Here is a 15,956-nt window from a genome sequence, read left to right on the forward strand (position 1 = left end):
CTCCTCCTCACTGCCTCCCTTGAGGTATTTATACACGCTGATCAGGTCCCCCCTCAGCCTCCTCTTCTCCAGGCTGAACAGACCCAGCTCTTTCAGCCTTTGCTCATAKGGCAGATGTTCCAGGCCTCTGATCATCCTGGTAGCCCTGCGCTGGACTCTCTCCAGCAGCTCCATATCACTCTTGTACTGCGGAGCCCAGAACTGGACGCAGTACTCCAGATGTGGCCTCACCAGGGCTGAGGGGGATGATCACTTCCCTCGACCTGCTGGAGACGCTTTTCTTAATGCACCCCAGGATCCCGTTGGCCTTCTTGGCCACCAGGGCACACTGCTGTCTCATGGTCAACTTGTCGTCCACCATGACACCCAGGTCCCTCTCTGTGGGACTGCTCTCCAGTAGGTCCATGCCTAATCTGTACTGGTGTCCAGGGTTATTCCTCCCCAAATGAGGATATGAGATAGTAATTTCCCATAATTGTTGATTCTGGTTTCTGGTAAGCTATTTATTATTCATTATGGGACTTTTGCGGGGGGTGAGGGGGGAATTTTTATGGATGTTTCCTGTGACTAAACCGTCTTAGAACATTACAGATATTTTCCTGATTTGCTTAGAAAAATGGAAAATGAACTGTTGTACTATTTGAGATCTGTGCATTAAGCTTCAGAGGAAAAAAATATCCAGGAAAATATCCAGGATATGTCCTGTTATGTCCTTTTTATTATCTCCTCAGTAGTCATTTATTTTTTTCAATTATGTTACATTCATTTATTTTTAAGTTAAACTTAGATGATCTTCAACATGTTCATTTTCCTTAAAGGTTGAGAAGAAAAGGTTGTACTAAGGTCCCAGTTAGAGAGACTTGGTTTCTTTGAGCTAACTTCTACAGTCTATAGGATGTTAGTATAGTAGAAAGTAAAGTAATTCATGTAAGCTTTCTAGAGGCTTTGATGATGGTCCTTTTAAGTTGCACCTGTCAAAGTGAATTGAGGAAGAGACTCTTGTCTTCGATTAAGAGCATGAGAGGCAGAAAGAATGATTTATTAAAGGATTCGTGTTGCCAGGGGATAAAGTTATGAACTAGCTCTTCTTAGGTTACCTTAAAAAGGGGATAATACTGGTGTGGAAAAAAGAAAACTGGCAGATGTTGTAGCACATTTAAATTAATTAGAGTTAGAAAGAAGTAGGAAGAAAATATAGAAGAAAATTAATGTTTAAACAGATGCAACATCATGCTCTAGAGCATAAAGTCTCCATCGCTGGTATCTCCCATAAGAGTTAAATTGACTATATAGATTGTGCCAGTTAGTATTACTAGCTAGTTAGTATTGCAGCTAAAGTATCTCTTCAGCAGCTGATTGGGAATTAAATAAAATATCAAACTGTGGGATACATGGGTAGTGCACCAAAAAGGTACCTTTATATCAATCGTGTCACTTAACTGGGTATTTTAGCTCCTCTTGCCTTACTTAAGGGTTATTGCAGACTGGTGAGGAGTTAAAGGACTATATGTGGAATGATTGTGGAAAAGCTTAAATAGTTAAGGAATTGTGCCTTAAGAAGATATGCATTTATCATATGACCGTTTACTTTGAAATAACATACAGCTTACATTTTCTATCCTGTTTCTTTAGGTATAGAGGGAGGCAGACCTGATAGAAACCTGTATCGCTTACCCAAAATGTAGTTTGTATTGTTGGTTTTAGTGCAAGAATAATTTTTTTTGACCAAAAACTTAACAAACATTTAAAAAGCATTGGATGTAATGCTTATGCTGAGAATATCATGAGGCACTGTGCCAGGAAAATACTGAAGGAAGCCTGTGTGAAATCAAAGGATTTCATATTTCAGGAGATGTTAAATTTAGTATTTTAATCAGTCTGTGGTTTACTTCAGGGGTGAGGACTTGCATTCTTTGATATATACTTTTGACCTCCTTCTGTAGTGTTTTAAAGTTTAAATATTTTGGAATAACCCAGCTGTTTTACCTAACCAATTCAAAATCTTCAAATGCTGCCAAGTCTGGAATAGTGTGTGCCCTGTCTGTTAGACTTTGTTCTACCTGTAGTGTTGGTTTCTTCAGTAATAGTCTGGTATTGTTCTTCTCTGGATGTTGCTTTAGGGGACATTCTGAATGACAGTCATGCTGAAGTTGTGGCCAAGAGGAGCTTCCAGAGGTGAGACGTGAAGTCCATGTGCTGTTGCTTAATGCCACTTGAAGTTGTGATGCTGTGAGGGCTTTTGATCTTTATCTCAAATAGCCAGAATTTTTAGCTTCAGCTATGAGAAAATAATGAAAGAGGAGGTATTAGCTCTATAAGCAACTCTTCTTTGGTCATTTTGTTGGCAGGAGATAAGCCTAATTTTTACAAATCTGATTAGTCTTTTAGGGTGCTTTCACAGAAGTTTTTTTTTCATTGTCATTATAGTAGAGCCTCTATATGAAGAAAGGGGATGTGATTTTCATGTGATATCAATGATGGTCTAGATGTCAAAAATGCTAATTACCTGTAAAGAATGGTCGCCTTTTTTCCCCACATGCCAAACCTATTGGTCACGTGGAAAAAAATGTCTGAACCATCTAAACTGATAGTATAGTAATACTACAAAAATAGGGATACAGTTTTTGCAGTTTTATGCCACTAACCTGATTCTCATGGAGTTAGATGAGTGGCAGTGTTGGTAAAAAGTACGAATGGGAAGAGAGAATCTTAGATCTACAAATTGAAGAGGTAGCTAACTCTTTTGAATCTAACATTTGAGCTCTGTTGCCAAGCTTCTGATTGTGTTTTGTGCTTATGGAGTGTGTTGGGTCACATCTGTCTACTGAAGCATAACCAGTCATTTGGGTTGCTTTACCAGAAATGAGCAAGTACTAGTGGGTGTCTAAAGCTTATTGTTTTCACTTGTGCCACAAATTAAGCATGCAATTCTTGTGAACTTTTTGCCCAACAGGTATCTTCTCCATCAGATGCAGCTGGCAGTTTCCTACCAGCAAGGCAGTATCTTCATTCCGGGAACGAAAACTGGAAAATGGAAACTCAAGCCAAATATCGTATTTATTTTCTTTTCCAGTCATACCCCATGTAAGTACACTCAAGCAATAATTTCAAAGAAAATCATAGAATCATGGAATGCTTAAGGTTGGAAGGGACCTCTGGAGCGCATCTAACCCAACTCCCCTGCTCACGCAGGGTCACCTGGAGCACGTGGCACAGGGCTGCATCCAGGCGGGTTTTAAAGATCTCCAGAGAGCAAACTAGTCATAAATATTCTCATACTGTCCCTGATCAGGGCTTCATGCATATATGTCTTTCAGTAAATAGTACAGTTGTTCATACCTTGATTGCATTGCTAGAGTTAGCTTTGATGGTTTTCTTTCTTAATGTAAATGCAAGTATAGAATCTACATCCTCAAGTTTAACAGCAAGACAATAACCTTGGCTACCTTTTCCTTCTGTTTCTGTCAGGATTTGTTTGATTAGAATTCAGCCTCCCAGTTTTGATTCTGACGTTGTCTTGCTAGCCCAGATTAAAGCTTTCATCCTGATTTAATAGGGCTTGCTTTGGCTGTTCTTTTGGGATGGATGTTTAGCTGGATCAAGCAAGTTTTATGTTGAGTCTTCAGCTCTGCTTGTGGTCTGTCAAACCACTTCAGAACTTTTCCCTTTTTAAATCTAGTTAAGTCTTGATGTTGAAATTATTTCTTCTTTTGCAAAATGGAAGAACTTGAAATTTAACATATACTGTCTCAAATCTCACTTAAGTATGATTCATCATTGTACAGAGCTGTTGTTTAAAGAGTATGTTTTTGTATCTGCATTTTTATGAGTGCAAATCTGTGAAAACTAGCAGTAGTTGTAATATTACTAGCATGAGGATTTTTCATCTGAAACGCATTTTTGCCCAGCTTATGTGTAACTCCTTTTGTTCTAGGTGGAGATGCCTCTATTATTCCAATGAGCGAGCCAGAGAGCCAGCTTTCTAAGCCAGTGGTTGCAGAAAATGCAGATTTGCCATCAGCAAAGCGTTGTAGAAACTATGAGTATTCGGATCCAGAAGATAAAAGGAAATTAGAGGAAATGGCAAGTAATCCTGTAACCAAGAAAATAAAAACCATTAATGATAGTTGTTTTCCTATGATCACCGAAGACCTAGCTGTTCAGCAAGTACCTGGGAAGCAAGCAAGCTTAGAAGACACCAATCTAAAGAGCCTTGAATTTTCTGCAGAGGTGCAAAGAACCAATAAAGATGCTGGCCTAGGCAGAGCCAACGTAGTCGATATTTATAGAACTGGAGCAAAGTGTGTACCTGGAGTGTTAGGTGATGTCCGAAAACCTGGAATAGCGTATCACTGTGTGGGATTATTGCGAGTGAAGCCAGGTCGTGGGGACAGAACATGCTCCATGTCCTGCAGTGATAAAATAGCTCGCTGGAATGTACTAGGATGTCAAGGAGCTCTTCTGATGCATTTCTTGCAGTATCCAGTGTATCTGTCAGCAATTGTAGTGGGGAAGTGTCCATATAGCCAAGAAGCTATGCGAAGAGCAATTATTGAAAGGTAAGTGATCTTCTTTGAAAATCAGGTAGTGTGTACAAAGATTGAGTTATGGAAAATATCTGTCACACAAATAGCAGGATTTTGCACGAAAGCTGTAGAAAATGTGAATTACTGCAGATTCACATTTGCAGAAAACAGCCCTATGTAGTATGAAGAAAAGGTGATTATTGATGGCCTATCAAATTTGAAGACTTAAAATTGCTTTCCAGTAGATTCAAGATCCACCTATTTCCTTCTCCTATGAGTTATGAGTGTTTTTTTACCACTTGGCCCTCTAAGAAGCCTTCCAACAGAAAATAAAAGGTGACAAACCGAGGATGTGTTTTGTTTGTTTTAGTATGGTGAAGCTGAACTTGTCTTGCACTCCTTACACTGTTTGAGGAAATAAATTTAAGAAAAACTTTTTATTTATTTAGATATTAATACTTGACAAATCATTCTGAATATCAATAACTTCTCTTTTATAGAAACGCTGTGTTGGTGGGAAAGAGGTCCTGGTTTTGTTTCAAATGGCAGAATAACACAGATCCTTCCTAAAATTTACTTAAAAAAAAAAGTTCATAAAAGCAACCTGATTAAAAAGAGTCCAAATGAATATGCAAGTAGATTGTTTAAATGTGTGAACCATTGCTAACCTTTTTCAAGCGCATACTTGAACATTTTGAGATTTATTTATCAGTTTGTTTTCACTCTTTCACGCTTTAATCATGGATTTATCAAATTCTTCTGAGTCTGTAAATAGTGAATGCTACTGTTTTATGAGAGAGAGAGAATATCATTGATTTCAAGAGGCCACATGGGTAAGGATAATAGATTATATAACTGTTAGGTTTTGATTTCAGGTGAATATGATAGTCATGTAGAACATCAGTTGACAGCTTTGGGACTTCACTTAGAATTAGTTTGCTCTTACTATTACATAGATACTGCTTGTGTATACACTGTTACAGAATACTGTCACACAGAATAATTGTGGAAAAGGTGTCTTTCTGCTTGTCTTTGCAAAACCTGTTAAAACTTGGCCTTGTATAAGATCCTACTAGTTCTTGTGCAGATTTTGTAGATTTTAGAAACCAATTTCAGACTTACTCTTTTGTTAAGTATCTGACCAAGCAATGAAACATTTAAACTTGGCTTTGGAAGGTTTTACAAGAAAATCTTTTTTTTTCTTCCTTGCTTTTTTAAAAGTCTTCCCAGTCTTCTTAGTTTCCTAGAATAATATTATTCGGCTTATTCTGTATACATACAAGTCCAACCATTGTAAGATTGCAAAATCGTTGTTCCTGAAACATTCTGTTGCAAAGTTTTGACTGTGTTATGTGCCCTCAGTGTGCTGCTCAACTAAGGATACTGAGTTACAAACATTGAAACTGCTGCATGCTGTCCCTTTTTGTTTAGAAAAATGAGTGCTGTTTGACAAACAGTTTGGAAAAGCATGAGTTCATACATTTTTGTTTGCAGCATTGTTAACTGTTACCTTGTAACTTCTGTGCAAAACTTTACACGCATGCATGCTTCACGCTTGCGCAACAGCTAGCATCTCTCCTTAGCCTTTTCCACTATTCAAATGTACACTTGATTTCGATGTGCAATGCAAGATCACCTTTGCGGTTCTCGTACGCTGAGAGATGTGCTTCAGAATTCGGCCATGAATTCTGGGCCCTCAGCTTCTGTAAGGATGAGATTTGTGGCTCCCTAACTCAGCCTTTGAAATACTTGTTTCTTATTCTGCTGCTCTGGAATTTGAAAGAAGTAGAACTTTTGACTATTTTCCGTCTTTAGGAATGATTGAAAAGATGGATCTTTGCAACAATTTGGAACAGCTAACACATAGCTTTTACTGGTCTGCTGAAACAAAAGAGTAGAAGTTGCTTAGGTATATTTTCTTTGGGGTAAAATTGCCAGTTTTGTTGATCTCAAATACATTCCAGATGCATCTTTCTCCCTGCAGTGAGTAGAAGAGATCTAATAATGTAACCCGTCACCTCAGGGGAATTTACACAGGACACTGAGCCCACTGCTTCTAAATGAGTGAAGTTGTGCAATATGCAGTGACTTCTGTGCTTCCCAGATTCTTGAGTTGATGAAAATTATCTCAAACCAAAAGATTAAAAACTATTCTTTAAGAAACTGAATCAAGGGAATGCAGAGAATTTATTGATTAGAAAAGGAGATCAAGAGAGAAAAAGGAGGTGGAACTGATAGGTGTCAGACTAAATCATCTAAAAGGCTTGGCTTAGGATGTCATTCTCTCTTTTATACCTTATCTCTATGGATTTATACTTTTAACTTGATGTGTTTTAAAATCAGTTCACTGCCATTTTCTGGAACAGGCATGGTCTTACTAAAATATCTGACTTTTTAGAACCTAGTCAAGAATTGTTTAGAAAGAGAAAACCCCTCAGTTTAAAAAGTAATATATTTCAGAGTATGAAGGGAGATTTTACAAATCTGCTTGTCTTGGAAAACAAGATTTTAAATCACTTGCATTCTTCCATTTTTACTCTAGGTGTCAGCAGATCTCATTTTTACCAGATGGCTTCTTCACTCAGGAGGTTAGACTACTGCAGTCAAATCTTCAATTTGAACATAGTCGCCAGGCAATCCAGGAAGTTCGAACTAACAGCAAAACAAAACTTGTTCCCTGTGGTGCAGGTGCGTTAGACTCAAATAGAGGCAGAAGTAGTTGCATACTCATAGTGTGCAAAAGATCAAATAAAAAAATAGTCATTTTGATGAAATTTTATAAAATTGCATTTTATTGCTAGTGCTTATGACAAAGCATGACTTCCCTGTAGGCAGTTTTCTTACTGATTAAAATAAAAAATGGAAAGTAACAGGTGAAGACATATTCTAATGGTGATAGAAGGACAACATATATCAAAATACTTTATACTGGTTAGTTATGCACTTTTCTGGTTAATGAACATAAGGCTGTAAAGCTTGTCATGCAGGTTTATGCTTGCAATCTCTCTAGAAATCTGTGAATGTAAAAAGAATGCGGATTAGTGCATTATAAAAATTTAATTGACATAGTTTGGGGACATTGCATTTCTTGTCATGGTGACCAAGGTGGAAGTCATGCGATGTAGTGATGTAGTCTTATGGCTTGGCTCCTTCTGGAGAGCTCACATAGTTCTGTTGAGTTTAAGGTTAGATTTACAATCAAATTAATCCTATAAAGTGTAGTCAGAGACAAGACAAGAATAAATGCAGTTCGTAATAGTGGACTGAGAGAGTTAAGTAATGATGTTTGATGTAAAATTATCAGTAATGTCAAATTCAAAGATGTATTGGAGGAGCTGAGGACAAGTGCTGCAATGCCGAGGTAAAATTCAGAGTTCCAGCACCAATATTCTTATTTTTCAAGATGGTAATTAAGTATTGGGGTTTGGACAAAAGATAAGGATGTTGGCGATTAATGTTGCTTCTAGAAGTTTGTTGTTAGTTGACTACTGTCTAGTTATTTTCCATAGTTACATGATGTATATACATGTCAAACCTAAATCACTATGCAGATGACCTAAGGTAAACTTAGTAAGGAAAAACAGGGTGAATGGTGCAAGTTGTAGGGGATGGGGAGTATTTTTCAGCATAATATGAAAATAAGCGCTGCGATTTCTTCATAGGATACACAAAAGACGGTAAAAATCCCTTAAAAGTGAGGGGGAATTATGAAGTTGGAGGCCAAGTGTTTCAAGAGGTGTCAATTTCTAAAGAAGTTGATTAAGGTGAAATCATGATTCCTAACACTTAATAGTTTATCTGATTTATTTGGGAAAGCAGCACAGTATCATGTGAACACAGTGCCTGAAAGAAACTGTAAGGTTTGCTTTTGTGCTAGGTGTCTTTCTTGTTCATAAAGCTTTTTTCCACAGCTATCAGTTGGAGTTCAGTCCCCGAGCAACCTCTGGATGTCACCTCAAATGGCTTCCGTCAGGGAACAACAAAGAAGGGGATCGGCAGCCATCAGAGCAGGTATGGGAATGTGGTGTTATCTGGATGCATATATCTCACCCGTCAGCAAACATGCATCTGTTTTAGCCCTGTGGGATGCATAAGGCATTTTCTGAAAAGGAATAAATCTCTGCTCACTTTTTCCAGCCCATCTGTAGAAAGAAGAGGACCGGGAATCTTGTAGCTTGTGAACAGTATCAGTGTCTGGGGTATTATCACAGATGACCTGAGTGATTTATGTGAAAACCAATTTGCAGTATGTATCTATGTATATGCAAACTGTAACCAGTTTGCAATATATGTATAAGCGATTCCAAAGAATGTATAAATATAATAAAACGTAATAAAAATTAAAATTTAATTATATAATTATATAGAATTTATATATATATGCCATTTCTGCTTTTCCAAGGAAGTGAATAGTATATGCCCCCCACACACACACACACACATACATACATAATTAAAATATTTTATAATAAAATGAAAAGACTAACATTTGTTTTGTGGACTTATATTTGCTATATAACATTTTGTATCAACTGCAAAACTCTGCTAGCTGCGAGTTTACACAAAACTGTAGGAACCTAGTTTTGTTGGGAGGTTTTCTTTATTTTCTAGGTGTGTTTGAAATTTGTTAGAATATTCAAAGATTATTAGAGGAGGAATACAAAGCAGTATGATTGCAAAAGTTTTGTTTCCTTAGGAAATCAGGATTAAAACCTATGTTAAAGAATAAGTAAAGTTATACTTTTGTGATAAAGGTCCAAATGCAGAGTTTATATCCTGAGAGTGGAGGGGACAAAGAGTGTTTTTTAATATTAAACAGGATTTGCATCTCTTTCCTCCTCCCTCCCCCCCCTTTTCCCCCTCAAGGAAAGATTTTTCCCCCTCAAGCAAGGATTAGTTGCTTTTTTTTCCCCTCTCTTCTCCCTGTAGCACAGAAACCCAATCTAGATAACAGTAGATACAAGTAAGGTAAAACTGACTGAGCAGAAGGAATTTGTAGATAGACTTTCTGGTATGTGCGTTGTTAATGCTTAAGTAACTGAAACAACAAAAACTACTATATGAACCTTTGATAAAATGATATGAAGGTGAAAGTTTAGAGCATCTTTGCATGTTAATTTGGAGTATGCAACTTAATAGCAAAATATAAAGCTTTTAAAATGTTTCTGGAGAATCAGATTGCATGTTTTGGAAAATCAAATTGGTTGTTGTGAGGACAAATACAGAAGATCTAAATCAGTAGAGAAAAGAGGGACTTTCAAAACAACATATGTTTTTAAAATAGCTGTTTGAGGAGAAGAGAGAAGTTTAAGGCCTACAGCTAGGGATGCCTTTGGTATTTATAAAAGACTTAAAACTTTGAATGACTTTCATTATTAAAAGGATGAAGGAGCCTTTCTTTGTGTTTAACTACCTTGCTACTGTTGCTGGATACAAAATACCAGCATTCTTGTGAAGTCAGAATTATTCAGGTACTTGTCTTTTGTTGCACAAAATGCTCTTATGTACCCTTTATTCAGTTGTTCTTGAAAGCAGTTCTAGAAATACGTGGTTCTGGGATCTGGTTAATCGTGTTTGAGAACTTCCAGTCCAAACTTTATGAGAGAGGACAGGATTAACTGATCAATCATTGCTCTAGGTCTGATGTGACAGATCTACTTCAGCAATATTGTGTGTATGTGGGGGGTGAGGGGGAGGTCGAGGGAAGCTATTTGTTTTCATTTTGATTTTTACTCTGAGAAGTCTGATTGAAATTTCTGATTTCTTTTTTTTTTTTTTTTCTGTCAGATCCAAGATCTGTAAAGTAGAACTCTTCCATACATTCCAAAAGCTGGTGACAAGTATTTCACAGGATATTCTTCCAGACACTCTCAGGTAAAGTTGTTTTCTCAATAGCTAGAAAAGTGAATTTATCTTCATAAATTCCAAGTGTACTGTGATGATACCAGAATCTTCTCATGAGTCTCACTTTTGATAACCTTGTCGTTAAAATCTGAGACTTGAAAAATATGGCGTGTGCTTGATGGTTTAGGAAGAGTCTTTCTAGATCTTTTTATTCACTTCCTTGGAAAAGTAGATATGGCATCTCAAGTATTAATGAGAGGAAAAATCACAGGTGGCTTCTTACTTTGGAGTTAAGAGTTTGGGGTAGCTGTTCTGATCTGGAGCCTCACATTAGGAAAGAGTAAATAGCTCTCTGACTTAGCTGTTACAAGTGATAAAGAAGGTACCAAATCCATTGTTTTGGAAATTGATTTCTCTTTTGGTCTTGTTTTCAGCTATAAATTTGCCAGTCCTGGGATGTGATTAGATCATATGTCAAGGTCACTTAATTGCTTGCAGTTATTAATAGGGCCATATGTTCCTATAGCTCTAGCTAATATGGCAGAAAACAGTTTCCCTGTCTTCAGTGACTTCTGATGGATGAATGAGGTGAATTTGTTCATGGAAATTAAAACAAGTAATGCAATCCATGGAGGGGGGGGAAAAAAAAAAAGGTGGAGGAATAGGGCAGAAGTAGACACTATGTGCAGCTGGAAGCAGGGGACATAGTGATGCCACTCTGTCTTTCAGTGGCACCAAGCCATTAGATAAGAGGAGCTCAACCAAGAGTGTGTGGAGTCTTTAATCATCATATTTTGCTTACTCCTATGTCTAGTGGATTAAGGATTCCAGATATTTTCTTCAGTGTAGGTATGAAAATCCATGTAACTTTAAATACACTGATATCTATGTAAACCACATTATTGCTGTAATGACTTCAACTGATGTGATATAGAGATTTTTTTTTTCTTAATTCTGTTTTAAATGTAAAAAAAAATGTGTCTTTGGGTTGAAAGTTGCTCCTCACTTATCTAGCCACTGTAATTTCATCGAAGTATGAACTAGTGTGCTGTTGGTTAGGTGACTCATTATGCTAATCATGCACTGCTTACATAAAGTCCCTTCACCTCAGGCCTTTTTAGATTCCAGTGGCTTTGTAATTTCCTTTGACTTTTTTGTCCTTTACCATTTTTCTCTCTTTCTCCTGTCCAAGTCCAGCTGGTTCACAGATGTGGCATCATTTGAGGCTATGCAAACTCTGTTTATACAGCAGAGGTGCTAGCTCACCAGACAGACTGTCCAGCTGCTTCTCTTTTGAAGCCATCCTTCCTACTTTTTCCTCAAACAAAAAATGCAAGTCTTCCTCTTGCTGTTTCTTTCTTTTTTGGGAGTTTTTTGGTCAGATTAAGGTACCTCACGAAAAACTAGGTAATCTTTAAGATGTCCATCTCTTGTGCCTTATATAAATGCCTGGATTTGCTCCCTGGGTAGATTACCTGAAATGTTGCCAGTGACTGTTTCATATATATATATATATATATATATATATATATATATAAATATTTTAAAATATCAAACCTATAAAAATACTCATACACATACATATACCTACATATATACATAACTTCTTGCTTATTCCTACTTACTTATTCCTTACATTATTTAGGGTTAATATTTTGGAATTCCTGGTACATGAATCCACCCTTTTCTGTTACAGCATCTAGGCTGTCACCTTATTCAGTTCTGTTTAATGTCACCTGTCACTTTCTGCATCAATTTCATATTTTCTGTGCTCACTTTTAAAGGAATGTTGGCAAATTTTTGACCTGTGTCAACAGATACTATTACATCTGAGTTGTTACATTTACTACTTCAGAGGTTGAAATGTTCTTCGCAGAATGATTAGTAGAAGTAAGGCGAAGGCAGATTTTTTGTGTTGTTGGGTATTTTATCTGCTGTTAGAGTCATGCCTTGTCCATTACATAAGGAAATAAATCCTTTTTGGTTGTTGTTGTATAGTGGCATCCACTCGGTAGAGTCAGCTAACTGCCTTTCATGCAAAGTTTGGCTGACTGCCCATCTCTGAGTATAAATGAGACTTTGTGATGTAAACCCAGACTGAGTTTTTTGCCAGGCTTGTCACATGGATGACTGTTCCTCTCCTTTTTTAAATCAAAGTCAGGAGCCATCACAAATAAGATTGTGCTTTCTTCCTCCTTCCCATTCAGTCTGAATTATTGGTCATTCTCGTGCCAGTGACCCTACATGAAAGGGGATGGGCTGTTGTACATAGGTACGTGTGGCTCTATGATGGCTAGAAATAAGCAATTAAGAGTACAAGGGTTTAAAATGACTTTTGGGGTTAAATATCTAGACTAAAGCAGAGGACGTTCTCTTGATTTTCTTAAGAATTTGCCTGTGTTCGTTTGTAAAACCAAAAGACATGGAAGTCTGCTCTGGAACTTTGTGCAGTGGTTCTCAGGCCTATTGGTTCTCAGGCCTATGAGACCTATTGGTTCTCATGTATTTTACATGTTTCATAACACTGAAGGAGACTGGAAGCGAGAGAAGAAGGGGTCTACTTGACTGCAGCTTTTGACACTGTCTCTCATAACATCCTCATGGGGGGAAGCTCAGGAAGCGTGAGTTAGATTGAGATTGAGAATTGTCTGGATGGCAGAGCTCAGAGGGTCATGGGGCTGAGTGCAGTTGGAGGCCTGTAGCCAGTGGTATCCCCCAGAGGCCACTACTGGGCCCAGTGCTGTTCGACTTGTTCATCAATGACTTGGATGAGGCAACAGGGGGCACCATGAGCAGATCTGTGGATGATAACCAAACTGAGTGGAGTGGCTGACACTCCTGAGGGCTTTGCTGGTATTCACAGGAACCTGGACAGGCTGGAGAGTTGGGCAGAGAAGAACCTCTTGAGGTTCAGCAAGGACAAGTGCAGGGTCCTGCACCTGGGGAGGAATAACCCCATGCACCAGTACAGATTAAGGCTTGACCTGCTGGAAAGCAGCTCTCTGGAGAGGGATCTGGGAGTCCAGGTTGACAACAAGTTACCTATGGGGCAGCAGTGCCCTCGTGGTCAAGAAGGCCAATGGGATCCTGGCCTGCATCAGGAGGAGTGTTGCCATCAGGTCAAGGGAGGGGATCCTGCCCCTCTACTCAGCTCTGGTGAGGCCGCACCTGGAGTACTGGAGCAGTTCTGGGCTCCCCAGGACAGGAGAGATGTGGAGCTTCTAGAGAGGGTCCAGCAGATGGCAACAAAGATGATTAAGTGACTGGAGCATCTGTTGTATGAGGAAAGACTGAGTTGGGCCTGTTTGGCCTGGAGAATATTGAGAGGGGATCTGATCAACATATATAAATACCCGAGGGGAGAATGTAAAGAAGATGGGGCCAAACTCTTCTCAGTGGTGGCCAGTGACAGGGCAAGGGTTAATGAGTACAAATTGAAACACAGGAAGTCTCATGTCCTATGAGGAAGTCTTTCCTATGAGGGTGGCAGAGTCCTGGAACAGGCTGCCCCGGAGGGTTGTGGAGTCTCCTTCTCTGGAGGTCTTCCAAACTTGCTTGGAAGTTTGTGCTCTAGGTGTTCCTGCTTGAACAGGGGGATTGGCCTAGATAATCTCAGGAGGTCCCTTCCAAACTCAACCATTCTGTGATCCTGTGAAGAGGATGGGGAAAGGACAGTGAGGAAAGAAGCAAAGTCTTAATGAAATTATTTTGATCTTCCTTGTGCTCTCTTGTGTTTCAATTATAATCTTGTTTCCTATTTTGAGGTATAATGGTGTAATCGCTTCGGCATATTGGCCAGTGGTTCTGCTGAGATTGCGGGAGTGGCTGCTGTGAAGGAGGGGAGCAGAGCATGGGAACTGCTATCTCCCATTCTCTAGGGAGAAGATTAAAATATTTCTCCTTGCTTCCTGTTTCTTTCTGTCACACTTCCCATTTATTTTGTGCTGGAAAAGAAAAGACGTCCTTTTCCTTGCTGGCCCCTTCTCCTCTGTCCAACAGTTATATCCATTCTAGTAAAACATAGTCTCATCCACCCAATTCAAAGCTTTCTTCTCTAGCCACCTTTTCTACTTTGCTTCTGCATTTTTTTGCTATCATGGAAGTTTTCTGTAACCTCTTGTTACAATTCAGACACTTCTGTTGTCTCTTCTGTCTTTTCTGTTGCTGAGAAGCTGCTATGGTAACTGCTGACAGTGTTGCAAACCACTAACTCTTTCAGAACCTAGACCTCTCCAGTTTCCTGAGAAGTGCAACACAGGAAAATTCATGGAACGTAGTGAATGCATTAGCATTATTAAATGTTTGGCTATTTATATTTTGTGACACTTGCATCCTATACGTTAATAGAATTATTGTTCATTGTTGTATATTTTGTGTCAGGATGAAGACTCTTGAAACCTATTGTGACTATAAAGAAGCTTCATTAAATTATCAAGAAGCCTGGGAAGTACTGCGTAGCCAAGCCCTGCAGGGCTGGGTCAAGAATGCCAAGGAATACCTGCACTTCTCATGAAAATATATAAGCCCTGGTACGCAGTAGATACCTCTGCATTTCAAAAGGCAGGAAAATATGTGCTCTAGTTTCTGTGTCTCAGAGAGATGTGAGCGAAAAGAAAATCTGTTGAAAAGTCCTTATTTATTTGAAGCCCCCTTTTCATCATTGTAGACTTAAAATTCTGACCTACATAAGGCAATATATCACCAGTGGAAAGGAAGCTGTGATGTGCCACCCTCTCATACATCTGTACTACATCTGTAGTCTACTGTAATGGGAGTAAAAGTAACTGAAATTGCTGTGGAAGAAAGGCTGTCATTGTAAAACTCTAATGCTATTTATTTCTCCCCCTCTTCCTACTTCTGTGGTTGGTTTTGTGTTGCTGGAACAACCCTAATCTATGGTAAGTTTTACTTCTGTATCTCTTGGCTCTCTTGCTTGGTGCCTGGAAAAAACATTGTTCCCCCTAGTCCCATTGCACCTAAGTGGAAGTATTAGCTCTGTTGAAAGATATTTTTTCTTCTTCATGTAAATGTCTATTTCTACAAATAGCTAGTGAAGCAAAAGAGTGGTGGGAAGATGACTCTATTAAACAGCACATAGCGTGTGCTGCATCTCCTTTTCAGGACTTTACCAGATATCACTTTAATGCTGTGCTCATGTGAATGGGAAAGAAACCTCCGGACACTTGTCAGTTGTGTAAAATTACAGGCAAATGTTTACCTACTTTTCAGTATTTCAGGTACCTCCTCCCCCCATGATAAGTGGTTAATGAAAAGCAGGGATGACTTCACTGTTTATCTCACTGTTTCCTGGCAAGTGTTTGTTAGTAGCCTGGCAAAAGGGGAGATCCTTTGGGGGGGACTGGAAATAGGCCATGGCAGTCTTTGCCTTTGTGATGTATTGCAAAGTAACCTCTGCTTGGCAAAAGAGTCCAAAGCTGCTAGCTGGGGAGGAAACACTGCATGATTCTCCTTATATTTCCTGTCCCAATTATTGCCTTCGCACAGTAATTTCAGGACCACGTTGTTGCTAGTGAGTACTTGGGCGAAGCAATGGGAGTATAAGTGATAACTTGGAATTTAAAATGT

General features: G+C 38.7%; 1 protein-coding gene across 2 annotated transcripts in view; it reads left to right on the plus strand.

Annotated features, from left to right (window-relative positions):
* Positions 1-15,433, plus strand: part of ADAT1 (adenosine deaminase, tRNA specific 1) — a 17,436-nt gene extending 2,003 nt beyond the window's left edge. The window contains exons 3-9 of one of the 2 annotated variants that reach the window (XM_026039567.1): positions 2,121-2,175; positions 2,954-3,084; positions 3,935-4,559; positions 7,069-7,214; positions 8,438-8,537; positions 10,314-10,400; positions 14,751-15,433. In XM_026039567.1, the coding sequence (XP_025895352.1) occupies positions 2,121-2,175; positions 2,954-3,084; positions 3,935-4,559; positions 7,069-7,214; positions 8,438-8,537; positions 10,314-10,400; positions 14,751-14,883 (1,277 nt within the window). In that variant the 3' untranslated portion in view covers positions 14,884-15,433. The remainder of the gene's footprint in view (positions 1-2,120; positions 2,176-2,953; positions 3,085-3,934; positions 4,560-7,068; positions 7,215-8,437; positions 8,538-10,313; positions 10,401-14,750) is intronic. The other variant, XM_026039568.1, reaches the window with a different exon arrangement.
* The last annotated feature ends 523 nt before the right edge of the window (positions 15,434-15,956 follow it).

The sequence above is a fragment of the Nothoprocta perdicaria genome, unplaced genomic scaffold (assembly GCF_003342845.1).
Source record: "Nothoprocta perdicaria isolate Ctin4 unplaced genomic scaffold, notPer1 scaffold_234, whole genome shotgun sequence".
Lineage (NCBI taxonomy): Eukaryota > Metazoa > Chordata > Aves > Tinamiformes > Tinamidae > Nothoprocta > Nothoprocta perdicaria.